This window comes from Psammomys obesus, unplaced genomic scaffold, assembly GCF_907164565.1.
Source record: "Psammomys obesus unplaced genomic scaffold, mPsaObe1.curated_primary_1811, whole genome shotgun sequence".
Taxonomy (NCBI): Eukaryota; Metazoa; Chordata; class Mammalia; order Rodentia; family Muridae; genus Psammomys; species Psammomys obesus.
Window position 1 is genome coordinate 7018509 of NW_026585691.1, and position 22429 is coordinate 7040937.

General features: G+C 41.3%; 1 protein-coding gene across 3 annotated transcripts; it reads left to right on the plus strand.

Annotated features, from left to right (window-relative positions):
* Positions 1–369: 369 nt before the first annotated feature.
* Bnip2 (BCL2 interacting protein 2) lies at positions 370–22084 on the plus strand. Of its 3 annotated transcripts, XM_055597957.1 has the most exons (11): positions 370–564; positions 5800–5906; positions 6486–6553; positions 7671–7847; positions 9651–9827; positions 11417–11519; positions 12317–12448; positions 13689–13775; positions 13885–13983; positions 14622–14657; positions 17290–22084. In XM_055597957.1, the coding sequence occupies exons 2-11, from the start codon at positions 5857–5859 to the stop codon at positions 17339–17341; spliced, it is 981 nt and encodes a 326-aa protein (XP_055453932.1). In that variant the 5' UTR covers positions 370–564; positions 5800–5856; the 3' UTR covers positions 17342–22084. The 3 variants fall into 3 exon arrangements, with proteins under 3 accessions (XP_055453932.1, XP_055453938.1, XP_055453947.1); XM_055597963.1 differs by lacking the exon at positions 14622–14657; XM_055597972.1 differs by lacking the exon at positions 9651–9827.
* Positions 22085–22429: the final 345 nt, after the last annotated feature.

Below are 22429 nucleotides of genomic sequence, written 5' to 3' on the forward strand. Positions count from 1 at the left end.
GAAGCACTTATGGTCAAGTAAGGCGATTCACACAGGGAAAATTCCATCAAAGTAGCCTCCTCTAGGACCTGGCTACCACATAAAACATCTGATGTTTTTCACCCCCTTTTCGTTCACTTTGTATTACAGTCAACGTAATGTTACGTAAGGGCAAACAGAAAGAAACTGCTGGCCCCTTCAGACAGCAAGGTGACGTCCCTACAGAAAGTGACAGAGCTCGAGCCTCTTGCCCCGCAAGCAACAACCCAGGGCTTCAGCCTGCTAAAGGCGGCGCGTGCGCAGAGAGGTGAGCCGCCCCTGAAGCCCCGCCCCCGCTTCCTCCCTCAGCCGCGCCCGGCGCCGGCCCGGAGGTGGTCACTTCCGCCGGGGCGTGCGCATTGAATCCGGGTCAGCTGCTGCCTCGGGACTGCAGCTGCGAAGGGCCGGGGAGCGCTGGGCCCCGTCTCTACCGCCGACCAAGGGCAGCGGGCTCTGCCCGGCGCCTCTTTCTGCGACCTGGCCGTCAGCCCCACGTCGCCGGCCTGGAGGGGCAAAGAAGACGAGGGGGCCGCGGCTTCCTCCGGGGTGAGCGCGGCCGGGATAGCGGGCCGGGCTAGGACGCAGCCGGAGGGCAGCGGGAGGACCCGCGAGGCCAGGCGGGGGCGACGGCCGTGGATAGCGCTTTCGCGTTCCGGGTCCGGGCGCTGCCGGGCCCCGCCCCGCCTCGGACGCTGGTGCCATTCTCGCGCCCCCTTCCTTTTTCGTCTGTGGCTGAGTGCCTGGGGCGGAACCTCCCGGTTCCTGGCTTCCCCTAGCCACGTTTGTTCCGTGTTCCTATCCGGCGTCAGTTGGGAGCAGAACAAAGAAAACTTGGGCGTGTAGTGCACCCCATAGCCTTGAGGGATGGACGCACACAAACAGCATCCTATAGTCATCAGGGCTGTCTTGCACCTTCCTGAGTGCCATCCCTGGGTAGGGCGCGCCCGGTGCCTGCTTGTTTTCAGACACTTAACCTCTTCATTTAAATACCGTCCGAGATGCTTTGGATTGCTATGTGCACCAGATGCCACTGAAGAATTCTCTAGGTCAGTTCACGTTCAAACAGAAACTTAACTTGGATCTGTATTACGTTGCTTTGAAACTTCCTTTGTCCTGGGAACTCTTTGAGGACACAGCTTTTGCAGTGTTTATCAAGGTAGTTCTGGTGCTTTCATCTGCGATTGCATCTTAGTATTGCTTTCTTTAGCCTCACTTTTATTTTAATTAGGATCTTTTTTCCTAATACTTGAATTCCCACCTTGAATGAAACGAACTTTTTCTTAAGATTTATTAGAGTCCTTCTGTAATTGTAGAATTTTTTTCCTCAGAAAAGGGGGGTTTTGTTTGTTTGTTTGTTTGTTTGTTTTAATGTGTTTATGTCACTTGGTATAGGCGACTGCCGTTGACATCCGAGCTGGCATTTTAGGCTGTTGTGAACCAGCAGGTATGGACAGTGGGAACTGAAATAGGGTCCACTGAAGAGCAGCAAGGCTGCTTAACCACTGAGCCATCCCTCTAGCCCTCACTTGTAGAAACTCTGTAATTCATGAATGGATGCTTCTTCAAAGTTAGAATTGAAGTTATCTAGTGAAGTTACCAATGTTTCATTACCTTTCACATTTTTTGCTTGGTTCTTACCCTTTTGGGGTTTTCCCCCCTAAATGCTGTTCTTAGTAATCAGGTCTTTTCTAGTTGTAGCTTGATGTTGTTGAACTAGGAAGTGGGACACGTGTGTGTGCAAGGAGTAGGAACTAAGTTACCATAAACCAACATAGTTATATATCTTGAGGCATTACAGTACCTGTGATATTAAGTATAACCAAATCTGGTTTTACAGACCTAAGTGTTTGTGGAGACAGATTTGCTGTAGATCTGGGAATCAAGATGCATGTCTGTCTCTTGCCTCTTGTCTAAGATAAAGAGCTAATAACATCACATTCTTTTCTCACACATTTGTTGGTCAGCTGAAGCAGTGACTAATCATTAGTTATTAATGAGTATAAAATGGTTAGCTTTGGGACAGTGGTTCTGTTTGTTCTGAGAGGACGTCTGAGAACAAACAAGTATGTCTCTCTGGACCCAAGAGTGGCTTTGGCTGGCAGTAGTCAGGTCTGTTGTTAAGCTTACATCCTATGAAGCAAGACAGTAAGAGTATAGATAGTGCTAACTTCATATTACAACCAGCTTATAGCAGACTGGTAGAGATCAGGTGTTAGCGTTTAATCTGTGTAAAGGCGTCAACATATCTCCAGTTCCTTCTGCATACTGTTAATTTAATAAATGTTTTCTTATAGATGTGTATTTATCGTATGCTTTTTTTCACAATTTTGAGAAAAGTTAGCACCATTCTAGTTTGTTAATTGTGTGTGTTGAGAGAGTGTGTGAATATTTTTGTAGAAGCCTTTCATTTTATTCTTGAAAAACCTACATGATAGCAATAGGGAAGTTAGCTCGTCCAGTAAAGGCACTTGCCTAGAAAGCCTAAACCCCTGAGTTTGACCCCCAGAACCTACGTTAAAAGCCACCTGTAATCCCAGCAGTGCTATGGCAAGATGGGAGGAGGAACAGGAGAATCTTCTTGAAGTTTGTGGACAGCTACCTGGTAGCATGAAGCAAGTGAAAAAAGTAGAAGAGAGACCCTGTCTCAAATTAAAGTGGACAGAGAACCATGCCTGCAAATTGTCCTTCAACCTCCACTCTCCTACCAAAGCACAACCCTCTAACCCACCCACCCTGCTTGTGTGCTCCAGTGTGTGTTTAAAAGACGATTTTAAGAGGATATGATCGAACCTTTGGGAACAGTGAAAAGCAAGTGTAAAGGATTTTTCTGGGGATTTTGTTGTTGATCTTCATGGCATATAGGCTGCTGATAATAAATGAAAATAAGTGAAGCAAAACCTTTCATGTGAGTACTGGCCCGCCCCCTGTTTTGGCTTCAGCATGCACAGCGGTTACGTGTACCTGTTCCAGCAGCAGTGTTGACATGCCGAGATAGTGAAGTTAGTGTGGAGAGCTGTCAGTCACAGCCGATGTAGGTCAGAACAGGATCCTAATTCTTAACTTTGCTCATCTTCCTAAACTGCTTGTGGCTTTTCCCCTCTCCCGCTTGGTTGGATTTACACCTTCCCTCTGAAGTTGTGTAAGGAGGAACCCATCATCTTTGATTTTTAACCTGACTAGGGTCAAAGCTGTTGGTTTCATTATGACTGCCACAGACACGAAGATGTGCTACTAAGCTATCGAAATGTCAAATTATTTCTGTGAAAGTGCATTATTTTGACAAGTAGTGTATCAAAGTTCTATTTCCCTATTCTAACATTTTAAAGTTCCAGAAGCAAAACTGGAAAATCAGCAGCCTTGTGAGTCAGGCATCCGGATTCCCTCTAGATCGGTTATGCTTATTTCAGTTCCTTTCTTGTAGTTTCCTGTTCCTACAGCTGCCTGGTTGATAAAGTGCTTCCAAGAACAGAACTCAATTGTTGAGTTTGTTTTTATCTACCTAGTCTGCTGCCCCCAAAGCTCTTGGTGAAATGGTGAAGTTAGTCTCTGTTTCTGCCTGTCCCTTTGTTTAACCAGCCTAGATAATTGTTCCCGTAACTAAAAATCTGTGGCAGTGTATGGAGATGTATGAACATCACATGACTGAGAACTCTTAGAGTTCAGTTGAGGAAGTTGGCTCCAAGGGCTCAAGGACTTGGGCTTTCCATGTTTGCTAGTAATGCTAAAAATTGAACCCAGGGCAGTCTCCCAGTGCCAGCCCCCGCCCTAGCACCACTTTCCTGCTTTATTCTAAGACAGGGTCTTTCTCAGAGGCTCAGGCTGGCCTTGAATATTCAGCTGGGATCACAAGCCTGTGTTTAAATAGCTCTTTTTTGTTTTGTTTTAAGACTGCTATGTTGCCCAGGCCAGTGTGGAACCCATAGTAAACCTCTTGCTGTAGGCCTTAGAGCACTGGGATTGCAAACCTGAGCTTCCATCCCAAAATTTTGAAGGAGTTATTTTTCAAGCAATAAAGCAGTTAAGAGGTATTTCACAAGAGAAATATTTCTTTTATCAAAGAATAATTTTATCAACAGTAATTTATATTGTGTATTTATGTTCGCACAAAGTATTATCGTAACATTTTTTTAAGGGAAGCTCATAACAGGAATCGTATTTCGATAGTTCAGAAAGCAAAATAAGCTTTGGGGTTGAGCATAGGCTTGCCAAACGGTGTGTCTTCGGTGGTGAAGCCTGTAATGTGCCGAGCATTGTGCTGAGATTAATATATGGATTGCGACTATCAGTCTCTGTTGTTATTTCTGAAAATTGTTTTTTCCTGGTTATTTAAAACAGACACCCAGAATATTGTACTTGCCCCCCCACCCAGCAGATAGGTGGGTGAGACTGCAGGGACTGTCCTGGCTGTTTACTCAGAAAGTAGTTCAGCGACAGAAAGTTGGCCGCTTACCTTTCTTCGGTACCAATAAACAGATTTACAAAAAATGTAAGTCCTTTGAGACTTCCCCAAGTGTAAGTACTCAACCTGGAAGGTAGAGACCTCTAGTCATCAGAGGAAAAAAAATGTAGTTTGCCGAATGAAACTTAACACTTCAAGGATTTCATTTCCTTTGAGGTTGTTTTTAGAATATCATTTGAAATGAATGTGAATGGTTCCTGTTTACTTAGAAAGTTTTTGGGTTTGAAAGTGATATATACATAGTTTTTTGTTTGTTTGTTTTTTTTAAATCAAACAGTGCAGAAGAGTATGTGAACTGTGGGCATGCTACCCTCTCTCTGCCAACCACATGGAACTACCACTACTCCTACTTTGTTTTATTTTGTTTGTTTTTGTAGTCTCAGTTATGCTCTGTGGCTCCTGTGAAGCTAAGAACCCCAGCCCATGCCTGTAGTCCCAGAACTCGGGAGGTTGGGACCAAAGGTTACAAGTTTGAAGACAGCCAAGACTACAGGGCAAGAACATGTTGCAGAGATACAGGGAGAAATGTGCATTAGTGCTGTAACTTGCTCTAGTGTAAATGAGTTGGAGCTCATTTATATCACAGTGTACCTCTTGCTTCAGTAATTTGTCAGCTGTCTGTTATACTTTTTACAGGTTGATCATGCAACTTTTTAAACGTTCATCTTTTATGTATGAGGGTTTTGTTAACATATCTGTGTGCCACATGTATGCCATACTCTTGAAGGTCAAAAGAGGATGTGTAGGCCCCCTGAAGTGGGAGTCTCATGTGGTTGTGAGCCATCGTGTGGATGTTGGGAACTGACCACTGAGCCCCAGTTCATGACTTCTTAATACTGAACCTTAAATGTTTCATTCTGTCAGACAGAAGGTGAGTCGCTGTGAAAAAACTAAAATTAAACTTTGGTGTTTCAGTTAAAATAGAGTTGCATGTATAAAAGCATCGCTAACTTGAGCACTGAGCTCTTTGAAAGAGGCATGGTATAAATGGGAAGCACATCAGAAGTTAGTACAATTCATTTACTGAAACAGGCTCCTGGGTGGACTCTTTAAGTGACTTTGGAATGGTGAGGAGGAGCAGTAAACACTGCATAGCACTGGGCTCTGGTGAGGATGCATGTACATGAAGCTTACTAGTGTAGTTCCTAGAATCCGGGTCCAGAGGACAGAGGCTTGTTTATTATTCTGTGACAGATAGGGTCAAGTTTCAACCTGGTAAATAGATTTCATAACCAGACCACTGAACAGTTTGAGGGGAGGTTGCTGCACCTTTATAGCAGAGCAAAGTGGAAATCAAGCTACTCTCCATCTTTCTCCCCCAGGACCTCGGCTGCCTGGATTGCCAGGAGCTGGAAGTTGACATTGAATCCAGGCTGAGAATGGAAGGTGTGGAGCTGAAAGAAGAATGGCAAGATGAAGATTTTCCAATGTGAGCAGTACTTTTTATTAAACAGATTTGGAATAAAACATCAGAATTTCTTTATTGAGATGTCCGCTCATGAGTGTTCCTTTAAAAAGAAGGTTACAAGTCATCACTGGATACTAGAAGATGGGGTTATTTTTCACTGAGTCTGCAGCTGCGTATCTTTCATACTTGTTTTAATCGTTTCAGCGTCAGGGTTTTAGGAAGCTGTGCTTTAAGCTAAGGTCTTAGGTTTTTAGAGGAATGGGCTATCAGCTGTCCGCAACAGTGATCAGTGTGCCGAGCATGGTGGGGGGCACTGGGAAGATGGAGACCTGATCCCTGGGCTCAGTGGTCAGCCAGCCTGGGCTGTTTGGGCAGTCCCAGGCCAATGAGAGATGCTGTCTCAGATGGAGCGCAGCCACTAAGGAACATCTGAGATTGCCTTCTGACCACCTCAGTATACACACATACAAACACACTCTCTCTCTCTCTCTCTGATTTGTAGAGTTTAAGAAATAACTGGGAGCGATGTTTTTAATGGATCTTTGAACTTCACAAGAATTGTTTTTAATTTCTGGGTTAAAAAGCATGTCTGTCTTCTAGACCTTTGCCAGAAGATGACAGCATTGAAGCAGATATACTAGATGTAACTGGTCCGGATAGCCAGCCTGGTAAGAACTTAATTCATGTTACTTTTGAGCATATTTCTTTGTAGAGAGAGAAAAACAAAATAGTCTGAGCTTTTATTCTGATAGAGGGGGCCAAAGGGCAAATTTTTGGAATCTTTGAGAAATTTAACTTTGTAAAAAAAATATGCTTTTGATTTTGGAAATTTTTACAAGGAGTAAAAGAGACTATATTTAACAATAAATGACTATACAGTCTGCTTTTGTTGTTTAAAAGGACATTCTTGATCTTTTGACAAAGAAACAGTAAATTTTTTTTTTTTTTTGGTTGGGTGCCAGGGTGGTGGTTCAACAGGGTTTCTCTGTGTAGCCTTTGCTGTCTTGAACTTGCTTTGTAGACTAGGCTGTCCTTGAACTCAAAGAGATCTGCCTGCCTCTCCTCCCTGAGTGCTGGGATTATGGGGGTGCACCACTGCATACAGTTGTAAATAATTTCAAGAAGAGGCAGTGCTATTCTCAAAGTCCACCTCAAATGTCTCACAGTATTTAGAATTCCCTGGGTCCAGTGTCATCTGGACTCCGTGGGCACTGTCCTCAGGTGCATATACCTACTTACAGACACACATATGCAAGCAGAGGAATCCCGGGAAGCAGAGGCTGGTAGATCTCTTGAGCTTGAGGCCAGCCTGGTCTACAAAGTAAGTTCCAGGATAGCCAGGGCTGTTACACAGAGAAACCCTGTCTCAAAAAACAAACAATAAAAACAAAAGTAAAATAGGTCTGGAGAGATGCCCTAGCAGTTAAGAACACTTGCTGCTCCTGCAGAGAACCCAGCTTCAATCCTCAGCATCCACACTGCAGCTCACAGCCATTTATAATCTATAACCCCGGTTTCAGGGGATCTGATGAACTCTTCTGGCCTTCTCAGACACTGCATACACATGACATACCTGCAGGCAAGACATCCATACACATGAAAATAAATAGAATGAAAAAATACATCTTTTTTTTTTTTTTAATGGCAGTAGTGATCACTACTAAGTTTTATGAATTAATGCTTTGGAATTTCTTTTAATATTTTTCTCAAAAGTAAAGTGACTAAAATGTTTCTCTTTCAACTAGAACATCTGAGTAGTCCAGTCTTCTTTGATTTCAATTTCAGGCTCACTAGAAGTTAATGGAAACAAAGTACGTAAGAAACTAATGGCTCCAGACATCAGCCTGACTTTGGATCCTAGTGAAGGCTCCATGTGGTCGGATGATTTGGATGAAGGCGGGGAGGTTGACCTGGAAGGCTTAGACACCCCATCAGAGAACAGCGATGAGTTTGAGTGGGAAGGTAACTTGGTGTTTTTGTATGAGCTTTGTCAATGAATGTTTATATTACAAAGTTTTTACCCTGCTGTTCTTTAGAAAAAGTAGGATATGGCCAGATTTTAAACAATAAACCTGCTAAAATCCATTGAAGGATTTTGTTTGAAATATATTATTGTTTCTGCAGTTTCTAAGTTTGTTATAAAATAGAAGATTCTGAAAATACTTGAAGTTTTCAAGACTGTAGATGATACGGGTAGCTTTCTTTTGATTTTTTTTGTTTTGTTTTTCCTTACTTGCCCAACATTATGAAGTTTTGGTTTTTCATAGTTGCTTCAGAAGCATTGCCTAATAGTCTAGTATATTCATGTCAGTCAGTCCAGCAAGGTAAAAGGTCCTCTAAGACATACAAGGAATATACTGAAAAACACCTAAAGGGCTAAGGTGTGGCTACAGTCTCACATCTCTTTAATCCAAGCACTCCAGAGGCAAAAGCAGGAAGATCTCTGAGTTCTAGGATAGTCTGGTCTGCATAGCCAGGACTGCATAGATCCTGTCTCAAATAACAGCAACAAATATCGAAGCGTCGGCAGAGGAGGTGCTGAGAATGGCTGCGCTTGTAACGCTGCCTCCTTGAAGTAGTGAGTGTTGTTCGCCTCCAGTCCGACATTGCCATTCTAATTAGTTGGTGTTCGGAGGCATTGGTGTATGTTTTGCTTTGTGTGCTTTCTAGAATTAGGCAGTAGTTGATTGTAATATTTAGATGTTAATAATCTTTTCGTTTCATCTTTAAAGTGAATTTTGCAACAAAAGTGTACTTAAAAGCAGTAGGTAATAAAGAGTGACACTCTGTAGCTTTTGTTCTTTTCTTTCCTGTTTTACTGGTTCATTAAGCAGCCCAGTAAGAAGCAATGTTATACAGACACTGAAATAGTTTTCTGCCTGTGTGTTTTGTCTCTTCTCTCCTTAATGCTGCTGTAGTCATTTCCTGGAAGGATATTTTCCGTTAACAACTTTGTCTTGGAAACAACTAACATGCAGTAGGTTTCCCCTCCCCCCATCTTTTGGTAAGGACTGTCATACTAAAGTTTTGAAAATCATTACTTCATTCTAAATCAACTAAACTGCAATCTGCAAACATAAATTATGCGTAATCATTGGTGCTTTGGCTAGTGTTAATTTACGTAAATTTTTGCATGTGTTCTTCAGAAGTTCATGTCTGCTTTATAAAACTGATCAAGTGGAAAACGATCACTGAGTAGTTAACCACTTTCTATCTTGTACTACAGTGTTTTATAATTAATGTATGTACCAAAAAACAATTGGCTCTGGATAGTTACTTGAAGTATGCCGTGTTAGTAACAGTAATGGACCCTGTTGTCCTCGGTGAGATCTGGAAAGGCAGGCGAGGCTACGGTAGTAAGATTTTGATGGCTGTCCTTCCTAAGCACTATGTAAGCGATGCACTGTAACTTGGTGCTTTGTTGAATTGGGCAGTAGAAAGTTTTAGTAAACTTATTTTGAAGACATAAATTGGCCTTAAGTAAGAACAAGCCTTTTATTATAAAGGTGATCATTTCAGCTGGTACACTGAAAATTTTTTGGAAACAGTTGGATATGGTGGTGTGTGCTTATACTCCCAGATACTGGGAGACTGAGGCAGGATCACCTGAGCCCATGAGTGTGAGGCTAACCTGGGGAGCACAGCAACACACCAATAAGAAAACAGAAAGACTTGGAATAATCCAGATAGGAAAGTGGTTAACATACAATTTTGATTTTTATTGTGTAAATAAGTTTGTGATTCAAAAGCCTTTTATTTTAACAGATGACCTTCCCAAACCCAAGACTACTGAAGTCATTAGGAAAGGCTCAGTTAGTGAATACACAGCCACAGAAGAGAAAGATGATGGGCGCCGCTGGCGCATGTTCAGGATTGGAGAGCAGGACCATAGAGTGGACATGAAGGCAATCGAACCCTACAAAAAAGTTATTAGCCATGGAGGTAAGGGCTAGGGAGGAGCGTGTGGATCTTTACATACAATGGCCAAAATCTAAACGCTGTCAGAGAATGCCTTTAGAGATGGTAGCTTATTTTGAAAAATAAAAAAGTTTCTAAAATCTTTATATAAAAGATTTTGTTTTAACTTTTTATGTGCATGTGTGTTTTCCCTATATGTATGTCTGGACACCACCACTTGTGTGTCTCATGTCTCCATGGAGGCCAGAAGACGGCATCAGATTTCCTCTAACTGGGGTTAGAAATGCTTGTGAGGGACCATGTGACTGCTGGGACTCAGACCTGAGTCCTCTAGAAGAACAGCCAGTGTTCTTAACTGCTGAGCTATCTCTCCAGTCCTAGGATTATAAAAGGTTTGAAGTAAAATGATAAAAGGACAACTAAGAATTATTATGTAGGAGCTGGAGAGATGGATCAACAGTAAGAGCACTGGCTGTTCCTCAGTGAACCCAGGTTCAGTCCCCAGTGCCCACATGATAGCTCACAACTGTCTGTATGGAATCAGACAGTTTCCATGGAAACTGTCCGAAGTCCCATGGAATCCAATGCTTTCTTATGGCCTGGGTGGGCGCCATACAAATAATTTTTAAAATTTATTTTTATATGTTTACTGTAAGTTTAAGAAGTATAATAGTTTCAGCCTGTGTGTTCACTGCTCAGAGGGACTTAGTTTCATGAATCGTTTGCAAGCAGTTACACTTAGGTGAGTTTTAACAAGAGCTTGTATATCTCTCGTTATGTATAAACATGCACGTGTATATTACACATATCCATGCTCATTTGAAACATTTCACTTTCTCCAGGAAACGCTGTACCTTTCTAGTGAGTTCATCCTCTAATAGCCACTACTCATAACAGAGTAGCCACATAGTCAGCCTGTTAAGAAAGTCCATGTGACTAGTCTCACAGGGTACACTTCTGTGCACTCCTTGTCATTCAGCGTACTTCTGAGCTTCATCAAAGTTGTGTCTCTAGTTTATTCTCTATCACTAAATAGTGTGTTGCCCAAGTAAACTGCATCTGTTCATTCACTGCAGTGCTGGGTGTGAGTTGTTGGCGGTTTGATATGTGACCAGGGGAGCTGCAGTGTTGCCACGAGCCTCCTTGGGCTTTGTGGGGCTTAGACTTGGCTGCCGCTTTTCACTTACTTCATGCACAACTCACCCAGCTCAGTGGCGCACTGATCATGTTATTTATGGGATACACGGAATAGTTCATTCCCTTAGCAGACTTGGAAGCTACGAAACTGCAAGCTGTCACTCTGCTGATCTGACTGTACCATATAGGACATCTCCTGAATGCTGTGCATATAGTGTCATCATCTTTGTAGTCAGAATGCAGTTCACTCTGGATTAAACGTCATATGGTTTTAAGTCCTCACACTGACCAGATGGGCTTTTCTTTCTCATGAAACTGTTCCCACTTAAAATTTGTTTTGTGAGATGCATCTCTTGGTCATCCCTACAGTATTTATTAATCTGGGAGCTCTGCACTCATTATACAAACACACAATTAAAAATTATAATCCTTCAGAGTAAAAAGTAAAAAATTTTCCCCTTCTTTTTTCTTTTCAGGCTATTATGGGGATGGTTTAAATGCCATTGTTGTATTTGCTGTCTGTTTTATGCCTGAAAGTGGTCAGCCTAACTATAGATACCTGATGGACAATCTCTTTAAGTAAGTATGTCTTAACAAGATGTTTGCACAGAGTTCTGAGCTAGTTAGACTCATAGGCTATGCAAGTCTTGTAAAAACTAGAAAGAAGCTGCCTTGATGGTACAGGACAATAATCTCAGCTATTTGGGGGGTTGGGGGAAGATGGATCACAAGTTGACAGCCCGTCCAGACTACATACAGATCAAGGTTAGAATCAAGCTGGGCAACTTAACGAGACCTTGCCTCAAAATAAACTGGGGATTCAGCTAAGTGACTGCACCAGCCTGGCATGTGCAGACACTGGTCAGGCTACAGCAGTAACAAAATACACAAGTCATCCTGTTTCTGAGGCCCCAGGTCCTTACCCTTTTGTATTGTGAAACTATTAGAGCTCACTAGAAAAAAATTGCATTTTAAAATTGGTTTAGATTACGTGTTCCAGCTTTATTATTTGGGAACACATTGTTTAAAAAGGTAACTGACCATCTCAGAATTACATATGTCCCTGGGGGCTCCAGGTAGTGAGCTGACAAGGTTTTCTTTCATCTCCATAGTCACTCTCTTTGTCAGCTTGGTGCATTTTTCACTGTTTACTGTGAAGCTCTCAAGCAGTATGTGCCATGCCCCCGTCCCACCTTTCTCTTACCACACTCAGTGTCATTTGGTCTGTATAGATTTGGTATGACTTTGAAACGGTCACATCATGGGTGTTTGCTCTCGTTGAGAGCAAAGAAGAAGAAAGGGAACTGTGTTAATTTGGGAGCAAGGTCAGTTCTGAATGGTGATGTTTAAGACATGTACTTAATTTGTTTTTATAGATATGTCATTGGCACTTTAGAGCTATTGGTAGCAGAGAACTACATGATCATTTACTTAAATGGTGCGACAACTCGAAGGAAGATGCCCAGTCTGGGATGGCTCAGGAGATGCTACCAGCAGATTGATAGACGGTGATGTAGACTTGGCCGACTGATTTTTACAGTAGTTCTTTTAGATTAATACATACTTTCTGTTGCCATTTAAAGATACCAGTTTCGTCAGTTGTGCTTATCACTTGCTAGATGTTTTGTTTGTTTGTTTGTTTGTTTGTTTTTTCTAAAAATGGCATTGTATAATGTCTTGGAGAATAACTTGAGTCTGTCTGCTTTAGTAAGACTGACTTTAATTATTCAAAACACACAAGATTGCTCTCCATTCTTTGTTAGGCCATTTGAAGCACGTTCCTTAATAGTCATCTTGAGAAAGGATGGAGAATGTCCTTGTGCTGCTTACTGTATTGTGGGTCAGTACAGGTGCACAAGTTCTGTGTGGAAGCCAGGGTTCAGCCTAAGCTTCTTACTCAGGTGCTGTCTGTCCACTTTGTTTTTTTGAGACAAGTGCTGTAAGACCTGGACCTACTGACTAAGCTAATAAGCCAGTGTCTAGAGAGTTCTCTTTTGGAACACAAAAGAGTTCTTTTTTTTTATGTGAGTTTTGGGGAATGGACCCAAGTCCCATGCATACACATAGGCACTTGATGTACCAGCTATCTCCCCAACTCTCTGGTTTCTTAAAGACACTAGCCCAGCTAGAGTTTTTCAGAGCAAACATTAGAAGTGCGTTCTCTTGAGAGTCATTTGCCTTAGCTGATTCAAGTGGCTTACTCAGACCTGATAATAAGTTTCCTTTTACATGCAAGTATGTTAGCTGTCCTTTGTGATACACACACATACACACACACAAACACGTAAAAAGAGGCTTTTACTTTTTAGTGAAGATCTTTAGGTCTCAAGAGCATGGTTGTTTCTGACTCCTATGCTCACTCCTTTGGTTCTGTCTGCCCTGTCTTTATAAGTCAGTGCTTTTCATGGTATTAGAAACAAATGCCAGTTCCTCCCTAGAACAGAAAGAATGGTTTACTTTTATCTTCAGTGTCAGTTCTTTTCCTGCTGGATCAGTATATATGCTAGGGGACATTTGAAAACAGGCCAACTAAGACGTGAATTTGACCAAATAAATGATGTTAATTTCACAACATAGAAGAGATATTTAGAGCTAAAGAATGTGTTTTCTTGTATTTAGAGGTGTTACACCTAAATAAAAGTTTATGATGACTGCTTTTTCATTGATTTTGTACAAACTTGCATGTACTTGTGTATAACTTGTGCTACAGTTTGTAGGAATTTCTATAATTTTTCTTTTTATCTGCAGATTAAGGAAAAACCTAAAATCTCTAATCATTGTCCACCCCTCTTGGTTTATCCGAACACTTCTGGCTGTTACAAGACCATTTATCAGGTAATTTTCTGGACGCCTTTAAAGAAAAAAAAAAAAGAGTTTCTTGAATTGAAATGTCAGTTTAATGTGTCAAAAGTACTCAGATAATTGTTTGTGTTTTCTTCCCTAGTTCAAAATTCAGTCAGAAAATTAGATACGTCTTTAATTTGGCAGAACTGGCAGAGCTTGTTCCCATGGAGTATGTTGGCATACCAGAATGCATCAAACAGTACGTTTCTACCCTGCTTTCATTGTGCTCCTGTTTCTGCAAGAGGGGTGCTTTGGCTTGGTACTATATTCTAGAATATAGGGGTTTGTAACTAAGAAGTGGAAGAAGAAACTGTCTCCCACACCTTCTGCATTCAGTACCATTTTTACATTACTAGAGGGGATTGCTGGACATGAGTCTTTCTATATGTTAAGTGCTGTTTGCAGTCTGATAGATGACTTGCTGAAGGACCAGGCCTGCGAGTAACTTCTCTTCTTGACGTATCACTCTCCCAGATGGAATGAGTTTATCATGTTCCTGAAAGAGCTCCCATTGCTAAAGAAATGAATTGCTAAGTTTTCCAGAGACTAGACTTCTGTTTCACAGCTCAGGCCCACCTGCCTTTTAACGACTTGGTGAGGCAGTGGATGCAAACACTTGGCATCGCAGTGTTGTAGCGCAGGAGGGTGTTTCTCTTTCTGTTGGTCTCCACGTTTAGGCTTCACTGTATCCAAACCAAAGTTGACTAAGTCAGTTTTTATTCTCTACATCATGTTAAATGTTAGTGTGTCATACATGTGCCTGCACAGTTACACTTTCGATCTTTTTTATTTTAATCTCATAATGTGCATTTACTGAAATAACTCTTCCCTACCAAGGTATGAAGAAGAAAAGTTTAAAAAGAGACAAAAAAGGTACATGCACACCTTGACTGGGTTGCATCTAGACTAGTCCATTCGCATCGCACAGACTAACCCTGCTGCTGGTTGGTTAGCTTGCAAACAGAGAACAGCATTTGTAAATATAAATGTCACCCAGAGCCCCCAGTACAGGGAAAACTACAACTTCCTTCTGCTCAGTGTGAGCGTCTTAATGCCCGTTAGGCTTCAGAGCCCCTCCTGTCTGTGTACTGGTCTCAATACTGAAGCAGCACCCAGGGAAATGACTGGGAGCACTGCTTAAAATCCCTGGCCTTTGAAGACTGTTCTGCATTTGAAGTAGGTATACAGACATTTTCCAGCAATAGCTTATTCCCTCTGGGTCGACAGTTATATTTACAGTGCCTATGTTCTTTGGCTAACCAACATTGATTTTCTTTATATGCTTAAATTAAATAGCCTGCTAACCAGTCAAACTCTACATGTGGTACAATACCTAAAATCCAGTGTACCATTTAACAGTTACACACTCTGCTTTCCATGTGAATTTAATATTGAACACTTTTGCTTTGAGTGTAACAACCTTTCATTTGTTACTGTCTTAGTATAAAGATGAAAGGCAGAGTATAAAATAGTTTACTGTTATATATTAGAAAAGTATAGGCCTTGGGCCTAATTTATTCATAGTTTAGTTTTGGGGTTTTGGTTTTGTTTTAGAGATGGTCTTCCTCCGTAGCCCAGACTGACTTCTCTCTGTCTTCTGCCTCAGTGTCCAAATGTGAGGTTGTGGCTCTCTACCCATCTGTCAGTAGATTTTGTTTTAAACGTGTTACTTAACCATCTGTGGGACCAGTTAGAACATTTTGAACACTTTGATTCTTTTGGTAAGAATTCAGGTAGCCACATAAGAGTTATTTGTGTGTGGCACTCTGGAGTTTAACCAATACTCACTGTGTGATGTAAACAGTGCCTTAGGTAATGGGCTCTGCCCTCCTCTCTTGGTAGTTCTGTGTCTAAGCCTGACAAGTAGATGAAACTCAAAATATCATCAATAATTGTCCAGTAATTTGAAGCCACCTAACTCCTAGACTTCAAAATGACTTTCCAGGTGTCGGGCTGGCAAACTTCTTTAATCCCAGCCCATGAGAGGCAGAGGCCAACCTGGTTTACATAGAAAGTTTTGGGAAGTGGGTGGGGCCAGAGACAGAAAACAAACAAGCAAGTTTGTCAAAAAACAAAACAAACAGAAGTTGCTTCTGTCGAGGAACTGTGCCGGTAATATCCTTTTAAAAGGTTTTAGTATTTAATGAACTGTTGGAAATAATTTAGGCATCACAAAGAAAGTGAAAGTGATGTTTTATTTTCATTGTTTGAAGCCTGTCACATTATTTCATCTTGGGTGTTCCTCCCTGGAATCCTTTTGCTTTCTTACCTTTCCTTAATATATGTTCACTAATTATCTTGGGTTTTTCCCCCTTTGGCTTGTGTTCAGTCCTCAGTAAAGTCATTACACAGCATTCGGCATTTAATTCTTATAAAATTTTCTTTAGTATTGAAAAGTTGGTTTGAGATTGGGTTTTGTTTTTGTTTTTCCAGTTAGCTCTAAATACAGAAATATGTTTAAAACAAAACTTGGGGTGGTAGATATGGCATCGGTGTGTTAGGTGGAACCCAGAGATGGTGGTGTTCCCAGTGTTTGGTAGGAACTAAGGATTGAAGTATAGTCCTTCTAAATGTTTTATCTGTTTTCTTTCTGCAACATGGTATCATGTGGACAGGCAGGTTCCAGCAGTGCCTACAGTAACTTCTTAATAATAGTTCATATTTTGAAAGATTGGCTATATATTGTAGGCTGTAACGGGGTTGTATCTAATCTTTGATACCCACATAATATGTTTTTACAACAAACCAGGGCTTTCTACTTTAATTGACAAATATTCAGGTGATCACAGGAATGGAAACAGGTGTGGAAAGTACCTTCTGCTCTGCACCAGTGTGACTTATATATCCCATAGCAGCTGTTGAAACTACTACGAAGAGTCAGTGCTGGGGTCACATTATCTTTTTATCCTCATGTGCCTAAATGTCGCTAGGACCTCTGGCCAAACCGCCACTTAGCCAGTGAGATTTCTTTTTTTTTTAACTCACAGAGGTATTTCTGAATGTTGAGTCCATATGGCTTGCTATCAAAATAAATTCAGTGAATTCCAGAAAATAGTTGCCATTCTGTAATACACAGGTTGGTTCTGGATTTAAAATGTTAATTGGTCAGTTGATGACCTGAGTGACACATTTAAATTTCCATTAACAATCATTTTTGAGAGTTCATTTTCTCTCGACAGTCTTACCCACTGAACTTCTTGCTGTAGTGGAAATATAAGTCATGAGCTCTCGGGATGTTTATGGCTAAGAACATAAAGTATCCTGTAGTCTTTAAAGAAATAGTGACAGTGTTTGTATCGTTGTCAATGTCCTGTTGCTTAGAAAAATTCTGTTTCTTTTGGGAATTGTTTGTTTGATTTTCTTTCTACTGTATTTGCTTTGTTTGCAATGCTTTGTTTTTTTTTTAACAGAATAATCTGTGCTAAAAGTAGTCATTTTCAGGGAGAAGTCATCCAGTTGCCAGTGTCGTGATTATTTTTAATTAGCTATGTTTTTCATTGAACAGAGTTGATCAAGAGCTTAACGGAAAACAAGAACCACCAAAAAGTGAGCAGTAAGTTACTGCCCAGACAAGACAGAGCGCCGGGCAAGCGGGGCTGTAGTGCATCGTGGCACACTCACGGCTCGCGTTTTTATGCAATCGGTTACATTTACTTGACTTCTTTCCAAATGGACTCTTGTAACAAGGGAATGTTTGCCATTGTCATGGTTTGCAATTGTTGAATTTAGCTCTTTAATGACTAATTATATTGTAATCATTTTATATTGCTAAATAGCAGAGAACTACACTTTATATAAAGCAATTTTGCATTTGTTTATTTGAATGATGCATCTTCAGTAAAGTATTTATATACATAAATGACAAAGGAAAGAAATAATATATATATATTTTTATGTTGGGGCAATATTTTTTAGTGTGTACCTTATCTCTTGGAAGAATATACAGATAAATAAGACCACAACTTTAAATGTAAAGTCCATGTAAGACTTTGTTTTTTTGTAAATGGTTGGATAGTTTTCTGGGTAACTTAGGCTGGGGCAGGGACGTGGAAACTGGCACTAAGAGGTACCTAAGGTCGTGCATGTGATCTAGTCAGGAGTGGTGGCTCACGCCTCTCCTCACCTCAAAGCACATTGCTTCTTAATGTGGCTGAAGTGCAGGCAGGTCAACTTGCCTCTCTAAAGATATGTTAGAACCAGAACCAGAGATGTCAAGAAGCTAGTAGTTAGTTCTGTATATATGTATATAAGGGACATTTTATTTTACCCAAAGTCAGAACTGTTTTAAAAAAGAGGAAAAGAAAGATAGAAAGAGAACTCTCAGGATGTGCAAACTAGTGTGAAGTGAGTTGCATTCATGTGTGTGAAGCTGTGAGGTGTTGCAGAGGCCATGATGAGAGCTGACGGGGCTGCTTTTGAAGTGCTCTCATGCAGGGCGCTTGACCAGCGTATTCCCTCGTCAGTTACTTGACCAGGCAGATAGGTGTTCACGTGTGTTGGATGGCGTGGCAGTGCTGTGCGTGGCTCGAGTCTGCGAGTAGCGAAGCTCTGGTGGTGTGTTCTCAGGGTGACGTTTGCTGTAGGGAAGCCTTTACTTCATGTGGCTAAGGACCTTGACTGGACACTGAAATAAATATTATTTGTGCCTCCAAGCAGGGTTTAATTTCCTACAAAATCATTCTAAACTGAACTTGCCTGGCCTATCAGCTTGTGTATGTCCGTCCCTGTGTCAGCTTCACACCACCTAGCCCTTTCTGTAAGCGGTTAACAAGAGTGACCTATCAGAACAGAATTGAAGCAGATGTGAAGTAAGCGTGGGTTATGCCATCCCAAGCTGAACACAGTCCTTCACCATTGTCAGTTTGACCTAAACTTCTATTGCAAAAGGGAATTTTTATTTATGCTTTTGTCCTTCTCAGGCATAAATTTGACCTGCTAAGTTAAACTAGTTACAGTCAAGCCTGAGGACTCTGGGTAAAACATTCTTCCACAAACACTCAGCCTGGATCTAACACTCAAGGCAGATCTTACACTACTGTCATTGCAGTACATTGAGCCAGAACCATTTGACTGTGTTGGTGAAGGAAATCTTGAGAATAACTCTATAGAGCCAGCTATGATGATTTGTGTCTTTAATCCCAACACTTAGGAGACAGGGGTTGACAGAGCTCTGGAAGTTTAAGGTCACCCTGGGCTACATAGCTCCTTTGACATCCTTCTTAACTTACCCAAGAATCATGAGTAGCTTGTAGAATTTCTTAAGCCTCACCTCTCTCTGACTCAGAATGGGCTCAGCTTTGTTGTTGGCTTTCTTCCACATTAAGTACTTTGATCTTCAATTTCAAAATACAGACAATAGCTGCAGCTTTTTCTTGTGTTTACTTTTTACAGAAGTAGTTGTATTTATATTTGTAATTTTTTTAAAAATAGAAGTAGCCTATATTCAGTTAGAACATTAAAGTTGAAGAGGGACTGGCTCAGTGGTTGGTAGAGCGCTTCCAAGTTTAGTTCCCATGCTTGCCTGTAATCATGGTGCTGGGATTTGATGCACTCTCTGGCCTCTGGGCACCTGCATGTGCACACACTTCTTGCTCACACACACAAACTAAATCTTAAAAAAAGAATAAAATTCAGAAGGGACAGCCAAGTATTATGTCATATGCCAAGCACTAGGGAGTCTGAGACAGGAGAAGTTTAAGTTTGAGACTCACCGGGGCTACGTAGCAAGCTCTTGACTGAAGAAGAAAAGGGAAACAGTGCTAACGCTTGAATTATGGGAAAAACTGCTTTAACCTGCACTTGAGTACAATGTGGTATAGAGATGTGCCCTCAGTAAATGTAAACATACATGTAAGACTGGATTGATAAATAGTAGGCTAGAGAAGAAGCCATATTGATTTTTTAATTGGTAACAATGTAGCATCTTCCTGCATCGTATTTTAAGTTTTATTACTAATTAAAGTGAAAAGTCAAAACAGTTCTTTGATTTTGCTGGAGTCTTGGATAAACTTGACAGGCTTAACTTATGTTAGCGTCTCTGTTACACTTTGGCTCCAGTTGCCCCCTTTGTGTCAAGTTTTTTTAGAAAAATAATGTGGTTCTGTGTTCTGCTTGATTGTGTTCCTGAAAAAGCACCAAGGGAAGCCAGGAAGTCTCTGCCCCACATGGAAGCCTTTAACTCCAGGAGGGAAGAGGTGCCAGCAAGTGTGGTGCCAAGCAGAGATAAAATAAGAAAAGGGGCCATTACAGATAGACTCAGCTGTCAACCACATACCACCAGAAGTGTCCCTCCTAAGGAAAGTACTCTGTACGGCAGTGGGTGGTTTCATTTCCTGTATCTACAGAGAACAGATCACAAAAGGTGAGGCTTGAAAAGGAAGCTGCTGATGGCCCTTGTGATGACAATCTTGTTCTCCTGTCCTTTGCATCTTCAGACAGAAACAGGTCTGAACAGTGGCCTAGCAGCTACAGTGTCCAAGTTGAAAGCCAATACCACCCTTCACAATTGGTGAACATTAATGTTGGCTTCTGTGCCAAGTGTCATGATTTAACCTCACCAACTCCTTGACAGTATTCTTCCTGAGGACTTGGGTCATGTCACTGCAGCCATTTATGTGAGTGCTCAGGGAATTTGAAGAAACAATCTCATGTAGAAGTGTTGGGAATTAGCTCTAGGATACATGTAGAGCAGGCCACTTTCTTGATAGAATTGGTAGATCTGTATGAAAGGTCACAGTAGCTTTGGCATTCTTTGTCCTGTGTTATAAATAGAAAATTGTTGGGTGGTGGTACACACCTTTGATCCCAACCCTCAAGAGGCAGAGGCCAGCAGATCTCATGAATTTGAGAACAGCCTGGTCTATAGAGTGGGACAGCCATGGCTACATAGAGAAACCTGTCTTGAAAAACCAAAGGTGGGGGAGGGTAGAAAATTGTTAACACTGTTAGATCACATACACAGAGATGGTCGACTACAGAGGTGGCCACTCCATTCTGCTCTGGTTTTATTGTGTGTCTCCCCCACTCCCCATCCCCCTGTTTTCCTTAGACATTTCAGAAATGGATCAAATTTTAGAGAGCTGGCATAAGAAAAATCCATGTATTTAACAGGGTAACAACACTTGTTCTAGTGAGAATTTATCCTGTACTAGGGAATGGGAATTGTGTAGTGAACATTGCTAAGACCACCAAGAACTCATAGAGCGCCAGGGCATTGTGTGCCCAGTCTTCTAAGCTAGTACAAAATGATCTATCGAAGGAGCCCTTCACCTTCAGCTCCCCTTCTGAAAGTGAATGAATTCAGAATCAGATCAGCAGAAGGCAATTAGTGAAGCTTTAAAATTCTAAATGGTAACTGAAACAAAATAATATGTGGAACAGTAAGTTAACTATAGTTTGAATAGGACAGTTTGTTGCTATTATATATAATATGTAATGCCTGTGGTACCACATTTAAAATGCAATGAGAGATTCCCATACAACACTTGAAATCAAGCATCAGATAAAAACCAATAGTTTTTGAGCCAAGCATGGTGGCATGTGCCCTTGATTCCAACCCTGAAGGCTAAGGCAGGAGGATTGGGAGTTTGGATCCAGTCTAGATTACTTAGGAGATTCCAGGACAACCCAGATTCCTGCCCTGGGTTTAGGAATGGTGGTGGAGCAACACAGGGCATTCAGATTAGTTTAAAAATGATACTCAGCTATTACAGATAGCTGCCTAAGATTTCCTACAATAGTTTAAAACGTTGGAATTTGAAGCATTTGTGTATTTGATTATCCAGTTTTACAAGAGAACTCGGAAACTCTCTGCTATTCCACTGCACCTTTGTGTATAGACTTCCCAAGGCTGATGTCCTAACAGCTGTTTCATTGTTTACTTACAGAAACCTAGCTAGGAAATACTGATGTTCAGGACTGCCGGCTTGCACAGGCTAGCCTCTGTGGTGCTGTTCACACAGAACACAATTCAGAGTTCATCAGACACTGTTGCACTTTGACTCATACTTCAGAAGTATTTTCATTATGAGCTCACATGCTGACAGACAAAATTAACTTACTGTGACCTTTTTGCTGTTTGTAGATGTTATGTATTGAGTCTAGTACTGCCAGTTCAGTGAGAATGCAGCCTGATAATGTGTCTGTAGGATCCAGGCATGGTTCTGGTTAATGAGAAGCCCCGACCTGCAAAATGTTCTGTTTTCTCTTCCTTTGACTTGTTATGAACACAGTGATGCGTCCTGATATGACGCACATATTACTGCCACATTAATGCATTTTAATAAAATAGCTGGACTATACATTTGCGCCTTGTTTTCATCTTTAGTTGACGTTTTATACTGAACTATCTGGTAAGCCTCTCAAATATCAGACCGTTACAGCCCTGCACTGTAGTCTTCCAGTTCTTTTGACTGATGATGAGTTCAACTTGCTTGAAAATTTAACGTGTTTTCAACTGTAATCACACTTGTATTTCACAGCATAAAATTAGTTTAACTAGCCTGGGATGCAAGGATATGATTTGAAAAGGCTACAAAGGAGAACCTACAGCATGGCACGAAAGAGAACCTGTTTCGTTCCCAGAGCCCAGGTTTTGGCATTAACTCCATAGTCACAATTCAGGTACTCACTGGCCATTTGTTGGG